General features: G+C 30.8%; 2 protein-coding genes across 7 annotated transcripts; one reads left to right on the top strand and one right to left on the bottom strand.

The window, feature by feature from the left end:
- The first annotated feature begins 3045 nt into the window (after window positions 1-3045).
- On the top strand, window positions 3046-9922 carry LOC137822009 (pentatricopeptide repeat-containing protein At2g27800, mitochondrial). 6 transcript variants are annotated; one of them, XM_090297558.1, is made up of 4 exons: window positions 3046-3146; window positions 3851-5612; window positions 6156-6200; window positions 9185-9922. In XM_090297558.1, the coding sequence occupies exon 2, from the start codon at window positions 3937-3939 to the stop codon at window positions 5254-5256; it is 1320 nt and encodes a 439-aa protein (XP_090153684.1). In that variant the 5' UTR covers window positions 3046-3146; window positions 3851-3936; the 3' UTR covers window positions 5257-5612; window positions 6156-6200; window positions 9185-9922. The 6 variants fall into 6 exon arrangements, with proteins under 6 accessions (XP_090153684.1, XP_068482986.1, XP_068482999.1 ...); XM_068626885.2 differs by having other exon boundaries at window positions 6123-6200; XM_068626898.2 differs by having other exon boundaries at window positions 5873-6200.
- Window positions 9923-11315: 1393 nt separating this feature from the next.
- LOC137827787 (uncharacterized) lies at window positions 11316-12114 on the bottom strand. Its single transcript, XM_068634111.2, has 2 exons — window positions 11937-12114; window positions 11316-11838 (listed from the first exon to the last, which is right to left on the bottom strand). Exons 1-2 carry the CDS (start codon window positions 12020-12022, stop codon window positions 11625-11627), a joined length of 300 nt encoding a protein of 99 aa, XP_068490212.1. The 5' UTR covers window positions 12023-12114; the 3' UTR covers window positions 11316-11624.
- Window positions 12115-13680: the final 1566 nt, after the last annotated feature.

Below are 13680 nucleotides of genomic sequence, written 5' to 3'. Positions count from 1 at the left end.
GTTGTTCTCGGAGTGATGGATTGTGTTGACGGTTGTTTGTGGTGGTTTTTCTAGTATAACTTTATTCACTTTCCAAGAATAGTAGTCTTATCATTATGTGAGATGGTTGTTCTAGGAGTGATGGATTGTATTGACGGTTGTTTGTGGTGGTTTTTCCACTATAACTTTATTCACTTTCCAAGAATAGTAGTCTTATCATTATGTGAAACTTGATGTCTGTGAAGCTCGAATACGGCCAAAATCGAGTCGTTTGCACTTCTAACACACCGACGACGCGGATACGCGACGGGTGCGTGCACGACACGGTGTCGGACGCAGCTGTATGGGCTAGATACGGCCTTCTTCTAGGACATGTCGGAGGGACGCGGTTCACTCAGTAAACCCTTATTTCACAAAAAATCTTAACTAAAATCTCAAATAAAACTCTTATTTCACATAAAATCTTAACTAAAATCTCAGATAAAACTCTTATTTCACATAAAATGTTAACTAAAATCTCAAATAAAACTCTTATTTCATAAAATCTTAACTAAAATCACAAATAAAACTCTTATTTCACCGAAAATCTTAACTAAAATCTCAAATAAAATCATAAAATCTTAAACAAATCATTTAAATAAAAATATATATAAAAATCTTAAGAAAATCCATAAATAAAAAAGGAAATAATTTATACATAGTTGTGTCCCGTGTCCTATAATTTTCTATTTAATCGTATTTCTGTGTCCGTGTTCATGTCATATCCGTACCCGAATTTGTATCTGGGCTTCATAGCTTAATGTAACATCCAATAGTACTGATGCATCACATCCCTTCTACAAATGTTGCCAGCTTCCTAAGAAGTATATCAATTGTTTCCAACATTATAATTGCCCTACATAAATACCATAAAAGCTACATATGTTATAAACAACATGCACTCCACACAACCCCAAAAAACATCACCAGAATTATGTGGTTTTTGGTTGCACCAAAGGTTTTCTTCACCCGATGAGCATCCTAGTACTTGCATTAAAAAAACGCACCACCTTCCACTCCTCTTAGCCATCTCACACAGATAAACAAAGTTAAACCAAATGACATAAATTACATATTTTAATTCCCACATTACAAAAAAAAAAAAACAGAAAACTACATAAAGTAAGGCAAGTGAAACTTTTATTCCAACCCAATTATTTTGTTATCATGTTAATGCAAATAAAGGGAGATTGGATCCAATCAAAAAAATGAGAAGTTGACTTTCCTTACTTTATGTTTCATCCATGCCCAATACTGAATTTGTGCCATTGTAAGGATTTCCTTTGCGTCCATCTTTGTTTGATTAAAAATGACATTGTTTCTATGCTTCCAAATAAACCAAAGCACTAAGACCCATAAGCTTTTCCACAAGCTATTAGCCTCTTTATTAAAAAACAAACAGGAGAACTCTTCAAAATGATTAGTTAAGACACTGTGGTGCATAAAGTTAACCCTTAGCCAACTATCACACATATTTCAGACTGCTTTTGATACATTGCATGTGATAAGAATGTGTGATGTTGATTCCTCTTCCCTCCCACATAAAACGCATAATGTATCCCTAAAAACTACTCCCCTTTTGTGGAGGTTTTGCTTGGTTGCTATCTTATCTCATAGAGCCCTCCACGCATATAATTGAGTTGAATGCATCACCTTTAGCTTCCAAAGATAGATGAATGGTTCAAGTACTGGTACAAATATAACAAGTATGAAAATTGATTTTTCCTTCATAGTTATCCTCACAAAATAAATTTTGTTCAACACATTTATTTCACTCACATGTAGTGGTTTTCCTGTGTTTTCTTCTTCCTCTTCCTCAACCTCATAACCTTCAACAAATTTAAGAACCTCTCACATGCACACACACATCACACTTGAAGAAATAAGGGTATCATTAACTTTGAATGGGTGGACATGTACACATCTTCTCATTCACGCTCATCCTCGCATATGAGAGAAGAAAAAAAAATCACTTACTTGTTCGTCTGCACACTCTCCTTCACATCAGTTGATCTAAACATTCAAATTATACGTTCACACATTTGCTTCAAATATCAATACACATATACTTTCTATTTTAATTTTAATTTTAAATAATATAATAAATCATTGTCTAATTTATTACAAGGGGTAGATTATAATTGTCACAAAAAATTATCATAAAATTATAGAATATACTTTCTATCTTAGTTTTATTTCAATTAACATAACAAGTAACATGTTATTTATGATTGTCACTCTTTAATTTATTATGATAAATTATGATAAGTAAATTACCATGATCATCATCATAAAATCATATTTTTGTTGATTTGATTTGGTTCCAATTTATTTTTTCTTTCAAACTAAATCGCATATATATTTTTTACGATTGATTTGAATGTATTTAAAAAAAAATCAAATTACTTTACACCTATTTCAACTCTATTCTAGTCAGATATCATCCACTTGAATAATACCAATACATTCATGACTGGAATCTAGACTTTTATATTAATGTCCATTACTTTTGTTATTAATTTTGACAATATTTTTTATTTATTTAAATGGTTGGATAATTTTTTTTCTAAACTACCGTTATTTAATGCTCAATAATAACTTATGTGAAGTAGATTTTATGAATTGACGTATATTGTAATTACATGCTTACGACGATTTTTTATCATTGATACTAATATTATCTTCTATCAATAATTTATTATCATTATTTTTCTATTGCAAATTCGGAAAACATTCAACCAATTAACTATAATTTTATTTTCTAATCTCGGCTTTAGAGAAATTTTTTGGCCGATATTAATAGAAGAAAAATACTCTAACCAATAAAATTGTAAAAACAATATGGATTAATTTTAGTACAAATAATTATGATCAATATAAAAAAAAGGCTACATATATAAAATAAAGTAGTAGTAAATGTCACTTAAATTTTTTTTCACACACTTTGTAAAAACTAGGTTTAAGAAAATGTAAGAAAAATATTAACACCATATTCTCTTTATAACTCACACATGAGTTATATGAAATATAGTATATAGTATAATTATTTTGGTTTTGATTATTTCCCTCTCTCAGTTCCAAACCCTAATCGCCATCCCCAACCCTTTGACGCCATGGATTTTGTTAAGGTATACACGCTTTCTCTTTATGGGCTCTAACACACCTTCTTCATTCATGTGCACATACAACAATTCATCACTTTCTTTCCACTACGATTCCTCTCTAACTACCTGATTCTGCATGTCATTGCAAATTCACTTGGCTCTCTATTTTTTGTCAAATCCTTGATGCACACAATCATTCTCATTTTTTTGGGTGATCAGAGCACTACACGAGGTTTAGAGATTAAATATGTTAGCGAGGAAATTGTTTGTTTTCAAAACTGAATTCGCACGGATAATGAAGGACTTTTCTCTGTTAGACTGTTATATTTACTTATTCTGTGACTACTAATATATTTCCTGTGATTTTAACTGTTCACTATTCTGATTTGACATTATTTATGTTGTGATTGATTATATTATCATTGAATACTTCGTGGACAACGCAATTGCATAGCTGTATAATCTTTAGTTATTCAATTTGATCCTGCACTATGTATAGTTGGCATATAGCTACACTTAATTTCATTTGCATTATTTCTGCAAACTTCGGTGATATTTGTTTCTTTTGATGTTTTTATTTGATTATTGGGTGTTCTGTACTGTTGTGTTAGTGTTGGAGTTATGCAATTATACTTTTCTGATTAATTGAATCTCTTCTAGGAAAAATTGAACTATTTTTGTATAAAAGAGCTTAAAGATGTGCTCACTAGTTGCACCTTTCAAAGCAGGGGATGATTAAGGTTGTCACAGCAAGCAAGTAAGAGCTACCCAACCAAAGTCAGTTTTGCCTTCTATACTTAAAAAAATCATAGATATGTTTTCTTTCCCAAGAAATTGCTTCAAATATTGTGCCTCCTTCTTCAGGAGGAATGTTCCAAATGAAACCATACTCTCCACACTCTCATTTTGCCACAAATTTCAGGACCCCAATGAGAAAAATTTACACAAGATATGTTTTTCTAATCACACCCACAAATTTGACCGCTTTTTATTCCAAATAAACACTAGTTACACTCAATTTCCTGTCCCATTTGCACCCTTTAGTTTTTCCTATTCAACAAAGGCTCCTTCGAGATCTTACCGAAGGCGAGCCCGAAATAGGTTGTTGAAGTCCTCCAAGCCTACCCTAGACCAAGCCCAATTTCAGTTGGCACTGTCCCAACTTCCTCCAAGGTTCACTACTGAAGAACTCTGCAGTGTGATTTCTCAACAAGATCATCCCCTGGTTTGCTTAGAACTGTTTCACTGGGCATCTCAGCAGCCACGGTTTCGGCATGACGTGTCCACGTACCATGTCACCATAAAGAAGCTTGGTGCTGCAAAGATGTTCCAAGAAATGGATGACATCGTGAACCAACTGCTTGCAGTTCCATTAATTGGTTCAGAGGCATTGTTCAACACGGTTATATATTATTTCACCCAGGCGCGGAAGCTGACTAGAGCTGTCAATGTGTTTAAGCACATGAAAAGTGGGAGGAATTTAGTTTCCTGTTATAGGCCTTCTATTAGAACCTATAATATTCTTTTTGCTGCATTTTTGGGTAGAGGAAGCAACTCCTATATAAATCATGTGTATATGGAAACAATTAGGTGTCTGTTTAGGCAAATGGTCAATGATGGGATCAAGCCTGATATTTTTTCATTGAATTCTATGATCAAAGGTTATGTGTTATCTCTTCATGTTAATGATGCATTGAGAATATTTCATCAGATGGGTGTGGTTTATGATTGCCAGCCCAATGCGTTGACATATGATTGCTTGGTTTACGGCTTGTGTGCCCAGGGAAGAACAAATAATGCCAAAGAATTATGTTATGAAATGAAGACCAAGGGTTATGTTCCTGGTAGTAAATCTTATAATTCACTTGTCAACTCTTTGGCACTTGGTGGAGAGATTGAGGAAGCAGTAAATTATCTGTGGGAGATGACTGATAAGCAAAGGTCAGCTGATTTCATTACATATAGGACTGTACTGGATGAGATATGTAGACGTGGAACAATTCAGGAGGGCAAGAGCTTTTTGCAGTTGTTACAAGAAAAGGACCTTGTAGATGGGCATGCTTACAGGAAGCTTCTATATGTGCTTGAAGATGACTATGGGGATTCAGTAAGCAGAAACATGGGAACTCAGTGAGCAGATTTGACTCAGGCACTGTATATTCCCATTCTTTTATCACTGTAGTGGGCTGTTTCTTTGGTTTGAAGGCCAAGAGTTATTTTAAAATGTTACATGATATGTGCCAATCGTCATTTGTTTTTGATATCACATGTATTGTATAGTAAGGCACATCCAAATCAAGGTGCAATGGCTTTGTGAGAGTAAAAGTTTTGATCAGATGGACTATTCTTTTGTAGAAGGAAAATGGATGGTGGGAGTTATTGACGAGGTTCGGATGCCATTAACAGAAAATGACCTTAATCCTATACTAATTGAGATAAAGACTCATTCTCGAGACACTCTTCCTAGTGAACTGCAATAAAGAAATGAAGGTTTGCTTATTCTTCTGCCCTTTCATTTCATTATGTCGGATATGAATGACATCTTAATTTATTGGATTCAATCCATATAGTGATCTTATTTTTAGCAGGCAATTGATGTGTAACAAGTATTTGTAGGAATATTTGGTTGCTGATTATTTTTCTTTTATTTTTTTTTAAACTTATTTTGGCTTAAACCTTCAATATAATCTATGTGAAGATCTAAAAGTGACCGGTGCTGACTTTGGATTTTTCTGCTTTGGTAAATGCAGGATATTCATAAACTAAGTATTAAGTAAATTACTGAATTATCCCTTTGAAGACAACTATATTATAGCACTGCTCAATTGGAATGTAGTTGGGAGTAAGAAAATGTTTTCTATAGGGAAAACATAGTAAAGTTCCATGAAGTATTTAACTTTATCCACCATGGCATTATTCTTCTATAAAAGTTTTAGCTCAGAAAGTGAAGCATGGCTTTTATGGGATTCTCTTTCCTATTTTTATTATCGGTAAATGCAGACCCTGGATGATATGGTGGGTGGGATATTGCAGAAATACATGTGGGAGCTGGCCTGCTCATGATCAGCTCTTGTTGAGGTATGCATCTCTGAGCAAAAGCCTAATGTGCTTAATATGTATATATTGACCGCCAAAGTTGTTTGGACAAGAGCAAGACCTCTTGATAGCTTTCTACAAATATGATTTTAAATGCAATATTTACTATATTCATCATCCTTCAATTTTAATTTCTCAAGAAATTTACCACTGACTCATTCTTTTCTAAACACGTGCTTGCAAGCATATTCTCATTTATTGCTTAAACTTGAAATGTTGACCAATTTTTTAGTGACAATAAACAGTGATAAGTCATTACAAGTGTAATCAAAGTCAAATAAATGGAAATAGATTTCATTATAAGTGTCTTTGTTTAAAATGGTCAGCTCCTAGTTGTATAACATGCCATGAATATTAAAACTAGACTGCCTACATGTCATTTTTTCAATAAATAAGTCAATCAATGCATGGAAGGATATGCATTAATCGACCATGCACTGAAAATCCAAACCAACGTCAACATCAAATTCAGGTTTTGATACCAAGTCCTTGTCTGCTCTAGTAGGTTGAAATGTTCTCTTCAAACTCCGGACAGGGTTGGTTCTGAACAATTCAAAGAGGAATATGGTTAAGCCATTCAAGCTGAAAACCACATTTAAAATTAGATTTTAAACATAGACTCCGATAATTATTTCACAGGGTCACCAGTTTGTGTATTGGGAGGAAAATGAAGTTTACTAGAGTAGCTCCATCTAATAAAGATTTAGGGGAGCATTGTGAGAGGTACAAAGAGAAAAAAAGAAGAGAAAATCTTCTGTTTAGGGTGCTCCAAACTTAGTTTGAAGTCTAAACTAAGTTTCGTGATATGTATGGTTGGTTAGTCTCAAAAGTGCGTTTGCACTTTCAAATTTTGCCTGAAAACCCAGCTTTATAGAAGTGAGACTTTTTGCCTCCTCAATCTCAGTTTGCAAACTTTAGTCAAAACATGCACTTAATTCTAATAGTTTATTTTCCTGAGTAAATTCCACCACAGAACACTGTCATCAATGGTGGAAGGTCAAAATTCCACAGTTGCCTAAGGAGATTGGCAAAAAAAATCTGCCATGGCAAGCACCATACAAAAACAGTGTCACTCTAAAGAAAATTCAACACCTCAGGAAATTTAATTAACAAATGATACTGCCTCAACATTACAAATTACAATCCCTAAAAATATCATAACATAAGTCTGTATATATATCATCTAAAGAAAGTAACTAAAAAAACTTATCATCAAGTCAAAGAACTTGAACTTATGCGAAAGATATTGGACAATTGCCCCACCGCTCCCAACAATAGAAGCCAGCATTCAAGCCAAAACGAGGGACACCTTATTCTCTTACATGCAAGTTAGCAACAAAAAGTATATCTAAATTCCAAGACATTGAATTTATAAGATGAAGAACTCAATTACACCATGTCTAAATGCAATAAACCCACAACATGGAGTCACTCATGAGTTTTATTAGTGGTTAACTTCACGGGAAGCAAATGCAACCCGAAATCTGTATCAGAGAATAGCAGAAGATGCAAAGTTAACTCGCAAAAAAACTGAAAAAGGCCAAATAATACAATGCAAAGGCTATCCCTGACAATTATGATAGAATATAACAAGATCAAGTGAGGGAAGAACATTCAATATACAGAACAGAAAAATTAAATGGTCAAATTGAAAGTAAGCATCTTTATGAGACAGAAACTCACTATAAATAGTACCTCTCGACATAACTAAAAGATAAATACATGTTTGAATATGATCAATATTAGGGTGGGAAAGCTTTTTAAAAGCTAAAAGCTAGAATCATCAACAAATTTATTAGTAATAAAAGCACCTCTGTCTAAGGGCGGAAACTTTTCAATCAAAAGCAAAATATAAGCTCATGATAAAAAGCTATCAGATTATTATGCAGCTACCTTATTATGCAGCTAACTTTAGTTTTCCCATTTATACTCAACAAACCTTATCTTTCAAACAAAGATATAAACCTTTCAAACAAATCATTATTGGTCACTTCACATGTAGCTGTTTGCTAAAATAAAAAGAGAATTTGACATATGGGTACACGAGTGAGACAATACAGTTCACAATAAATTTTCAGGAACGGTGGAATGCCCTCTGTAAGTTTCTCTGGAATAATAACGCAACTGATGTGTTGCTACACGTGGCATCCTGGATAATCACATTGCAATATGACAAGTAAGATGAAATTCCAAAATTTTCATATGTAAGCAATGCATTGGAAGTCTAATGAAAAATGCATCAGATCACCAAATTGGCTGAACAAATATTATCTGCCTTTATGTGCGGATGCATAAAATTCTTTTGATCAAAATCAAATAAGCAAAACTTATCCAAGCTTGGATTTACATTATCCACAGAATGTTCAACATTAATATAATCAATCAGCTTAAATAACGTCAAAATGGCGAGCAGTTAAAATCACAGAGAAAAATAAAACCAGTCATGGGATGTGTAAATGTTACATACCAGATGGAAGGTTTGCTTATTCTTCTGTCATTTTATTTCATTATGGTTGATGTGAAATTGCATCCTGATGCATTGGATTGAATCCTTATGATGTTCTTATTTTCAGCAAGCTTCAATTCTTGTGTTACAACTTTACAAGTGTTTGTGGGACAACTTAGTTGCTTAAAATTTCCGTTCTAATTTTTTCTTCTCATTTTTGTCTTTAACCTCATCCTAATCTGTGTAGATCTTAAAGTGACTAGTGCTCACTCTAGATTTTCTGCTTCGGTAATATTGAGTTGTTTATAATGTTTACTTGGTCACTGTAATTGTGTTCTCCTGTTTCATGAATTATGATAATTTAGCTGGTTATGCTATGCTGCATTTTATTAGATCATTCACTCGTAAAGTATTGAATTTCATCATGAAAATAATCTGATTTAAAAGTTTCAGCTGATTTGAGAGTGAAGCATGACTTTTACATGATTTTTTTTCCTACTTTTGTTATTGGAAAATGCAGACCCTGGATGATGTGGTGAGATATTACAGAAATACATGTAGGATGCTGGTCTCTTGCTCATGATGAACTCTCGTTGAGCTATGTATTTTTGAGAAATTGTATATTTTGACTGCCAAAGTTGTTCTGCACGATAACAAGGCCTCGTGAGAACTTTCACCAAGTATATTACTTTTAAATGCAATATTTACAATATTCATCATCCTTTTTACATTGACTCATCCTTTCCTAAATACATACCCTAAACCCTAAACATTCACATCAATTGCTTATTTTTTTAGTAAAACTTTGAAGTGTTGACCTGATTTTTCAATGACGAGGGAAATGGTGATTTAGTTATGCTGATAAATTTATCAGTCACAATGAGTAGCAGTTGGATTGCACTACATGGGCCCCTTATTCACTTATTGGAGAAGATATGAATGTCAGAAAGTTCATTCACTTATTGGAGAAGATAAATTTGCATATGATCATGACTGGTTAAAGAATCAAATTTGTTCTTGTCTCGAGTTTTAAGCTTGGAGAATAAGAAGCCAGTGCTGGAAATGTCGACAAAATCTGAGAGATCAAAGGATTAAACGTGTAGGTTTAACTTTTTGCACAGGGGTAGAGTAGATTCAGACATGTAGGATGACTTTCTTATGGTACAAATGTTTGACTATGTTTCATTGTATATTTTGATGATCCACTTGTATGATTGCGTTGTTTCATGAAAGCTATATATATACACACTTAGGGCAAGCTTCATCCCATTTAGCATTACCAATTGCTAATTTCAGCTAAAAATTAATAAATTCAGTACTCAGTTTTTCCTATTTAAAAAATTGGTAAGTACTAATTTTCATATTAGTACTTTTTAAGTAGAATTTTATTCATTAAGAATATTTCTGTTATTTGTCACATATGGTTCAATTAATACCTCATTGAATTTTTATTTTTTTTAATTTAGTGAGTTGATAGTTTGGTAAAGTTTAATAACTATGGTCAAAATAACTAAATATCCTTTGACAAGAGTCTGGTTTTAAAATTTATCTAAGTTTTTAAAAGCAAATGGTGAATCCAAAACAAAAAATATTGACAGCACTATATTCTCTTTACTTTCAATATTCATGTCACTCTAAATTTTGTTTAATTCTAATGCAGTGTGGTTCATGAGCGATATAGTTTGTTCATAATTGTTTTAACAAATTTGAGTTTCCATTTTTAAGAATGTGAGAATTTTATTTATTTATTTCTAGTATGAAATAAAATTTATGATAATTATATTTAATTATTTATGATATTCTTTACTTAATTTCTTTAAATATTTTGCTGATTGAAATGATAACATATTTTTCAGATTACCGCTACTTAAATACTTTCTTTAAATTAAATTGCTTTCATAACATGATTTCATCCTCCTAAGTACAAAAATTAGAATACAGTTTCACTTAATATTTTTCTTTGTATTCAAAATAATATATCCGTACCTTCATTACATTTCTCTAGATATTATTAATCTTGTGTTCGGAGGAGTACTTTCAAATTTCAGAAATTTGAAATCCTTAAAATTTAAATTGATTGGATTTTTTTATATATATTTTAAGTATTTTGATCGGCTAAATTAATTCATTTTTTTTTAATTTTAAAAAAATTCATAGGATAAAATTAACTTCTAGTACATCCAATACAAATAAAAATATTTTAAAAATATACTTTTAATATAAAATACCAGATATTTTTATAAATTTCTAAAACTTGTAATTTTTTAAAAATTATTTATCAAAACAACATATTTTACTATAAACATTTTAATTTCTTTGTATAAATAAATGTTTTCTAGAATTTGTTTTTCCAGACACACAAGTCAAGTCTTTTTATTTCCTATAAAATAAGAAAGAAAACTCAGGATCCAATGCAATGTGTGTAGAAACTATAGTGGATAAAACTATTCATTAAAATTTATAAGTTTTTTACAGGAGAATGTATTTTGTAAGTTTATTTGTGAGAAAGTTTATTAAAAAGAAGAAGAAAAGGGGTCATAAAAGATTTTAATTACGTTTGTAAATAAATTCTTTCAATCATTCATCAATTGAAGTACTTGTCTGGAGAAATGGCAATAGAACTATAATTTTGTAGATAAACATTGAGATCATAACATACAACACAACAAGACAATTATAGGGGTAAAAATATACAAAATGGATCCACATTGTTTCACATAGTTAAACAAAACAAAGAAAACTATAAACATAACAAGAAAAGACAACCCAGTTGAAGATTTACTCATGAACATGACTCTAACATACTGGTAAAAATCAAATTCATATCAGAGACCTGCTCTAACTTGATATTCAACTCGCTTAATTTTTTCCAGAAAAACAAATAAAAAAAGCAGGAGAATTCAACACATATATGATAGAGTTCAGAAACAGTGGTAAATTTCAGTGAAGAACTGATAAGGCTATGCAGCTTTTGCTGTTAAACCAAGGTGAGTATAGAACAGATAATGAAGGATGACGTCATCAAGATCTCCATATTCTTCAGCCATGATCACAGAACAGGTTTCAAAGTTTGTGAAGAGGATACCCTTTTGTTGATGATTTGCATGCAAGCCCTCTCTGCCCACTGATCTTTTCATCTTCATGGTCTTCCTCCTACTGTCATGATCTGCTATCCTGCACCACCAAAAAGTTAACATAATCATGAATTAGAGAGAAAAAGAAAGAACAAAAAAGTGGGATCATAGAGCTTAGAAGGGTTGAAGTTAAGATACTCTTTAGAGAAGGAAAAAGGGTTGGTGATTCCAGAGAGAGAAAGTGGAAGGCCATGAGTAACACGAAGGTTTAGCATGAACTGCATTTTGTGATTGGATTTGAGAGAAGGAAGAGAGAGAGAGAGAGAGAGTGAGAGAAAGAGAAAAGAGAAGAGAAATAAATAATATGGACAAAGTCTTCATTTGTAAGCATTTGTGTGACGTTTCTCTCCTCTTCTCCACACGCTGTTCTTTTCTAAACTCTAATATATTATTATTTTATTAATTCGGATAATTCAATAATGAGTACAAATATTATTTTAATGTGATTTATATAACTAATTTTCTCTGTAGGAAACTCTTATTTATATTAAAATAATGTTTGTATGATAAAAAAATAACTCTTATCTCTGATTTTCTTTTTAATCACTTTTTTCCTTTAAAATCTTATATTACAAAGGAAGTTTGGAACAAAAGTTTTCATCCATGTCAGGGTTACTTTTGTAAATATATATTAAATTAATAAACTTAAAAAAATAAAATATTAATAATTTATAATAAAAAAGTGAAAACGACAGAATATAATTGAGTTTACATCACCGAAAAATGCATCTAACAACAATAAACCATTGATAATTAATTAATAGATAAAAATGGAAATATGATATTAAAAAATTAATAATTAACGTCTGGAAAATATTTTTTTTAACATATTTTCATATTTTTAAGATTAATTTTTTTAGTTCTAACATTTAGCGCCAAGACTAAATTTATTTAATTTTGGGAGAAAAATGTATAAAAAAAATCAATTTAGTTTAATTTAAATTCTTTAATTTCAATAAAACTAATTTAATAAAAAACACAACTTCATTTAATTTGAGTTATCAATTTAAGAGATGGAATGCCACGATGAAAGTTAATAATTGACATTTACTATTTTCAACAAGTGAAAAGGGAAAATTAAGGTTATTTTTGTAAATGCATATTAAATAAATAAATAAATTTAACATTTTTAAAACAATCAAACATTGATAATAATTAATAATTGAAAAATGAAAACATGGCTTTTGAAAATTAATAATTAGCATTACCATCACTAGGAAATGAAGAGACATAAATTTAATTTGAACTTATTTTAAAATTTTAGATTATAGTTTGTCTTTTCAAGGATTTTTCTTCTTCTTAGTTTTAGTATTCAAGTAAGACTAAATTGATTTAACTTTTTTATTTTACCATATAAAAGTAAGCAGGTCTCCCCGTAATCAAATTTTCCTTTTGTAAATATAAGTTGAATAGGTAAATTAAATATAAAGTAAACAAAAATAAAATATTAATAATTAATAATTGAAAAGTAAAAATGTGAAATTGAAAAAATTACAATTGATCTTTATCATCTTTAGGCTAATTAGGCAATATAAACCTATTCAAGCTAAATATATTTCCAAAATTAAGTTAAAGTATGTTTAATTTTAAGGCATAATTAAATTTAAAGTATTTTATAAATATTTTAAACTAAATTTCTATTAAAAACTTTCATTTTATTAAGGACATATAACATTTTTAATGCTTATATTGTTATTGTTTGATCTTATTTCTATATTCATATCACCAACTTACCAGATTATTGTATTTTTTTTTCATCCCTTTTTAAATTAATCGACTAATTAAAGAAGAAAAGATAAAAAAAATAGTGACCACACCATTCTATTTACATCAAAATTAAAAAAATAGTTAAATAAAAACTATTTTAAACATTAAATAAAAT

The sequence above is a fragment of the Phaseolus vulgaris genome, chromosome 11 (genome assembly GCF_051622355.1).
Source record: "Phaseolus vulgaris cultivar YP4 chromosome 11, ASM5162235v1, whole genome shotgun sequence".
NCBI classification, from domain to species: domain Eukaryota; kingdom Viridiplantae; phylum Streptophyta; class Magnoliopsida; order Fabales; family Fabaceae; genus Phaseolus; species Phaseolus vulgaris.
This window is presented reverse-complemented; position numbering and strand designations above follow the sequence as displayed.

Coding starts and splice junctions, on each gene's coding strand:
- LOC137822009 (XM_090297558.1), top strand. CDS start 3,937: ATGTTTTCTTTCCCAAGAAATTGCTTCAAATATTGTGCCTCCTTCTTC.
- LOC137827787 (XM_068634111.2), bottom strand. CDS start 12,022: ATGCAGTTCATGCTAAACCTTCGTGTTACTCATGGCCTTCCACTTTCT. Junction 11,839..11,936: donor CCTTTTTCCTTCTCTAAAGA/GTATCTTAACTT, acceptor TTGGTGGTGCAG/GATAGCAGATCATGACAGTA.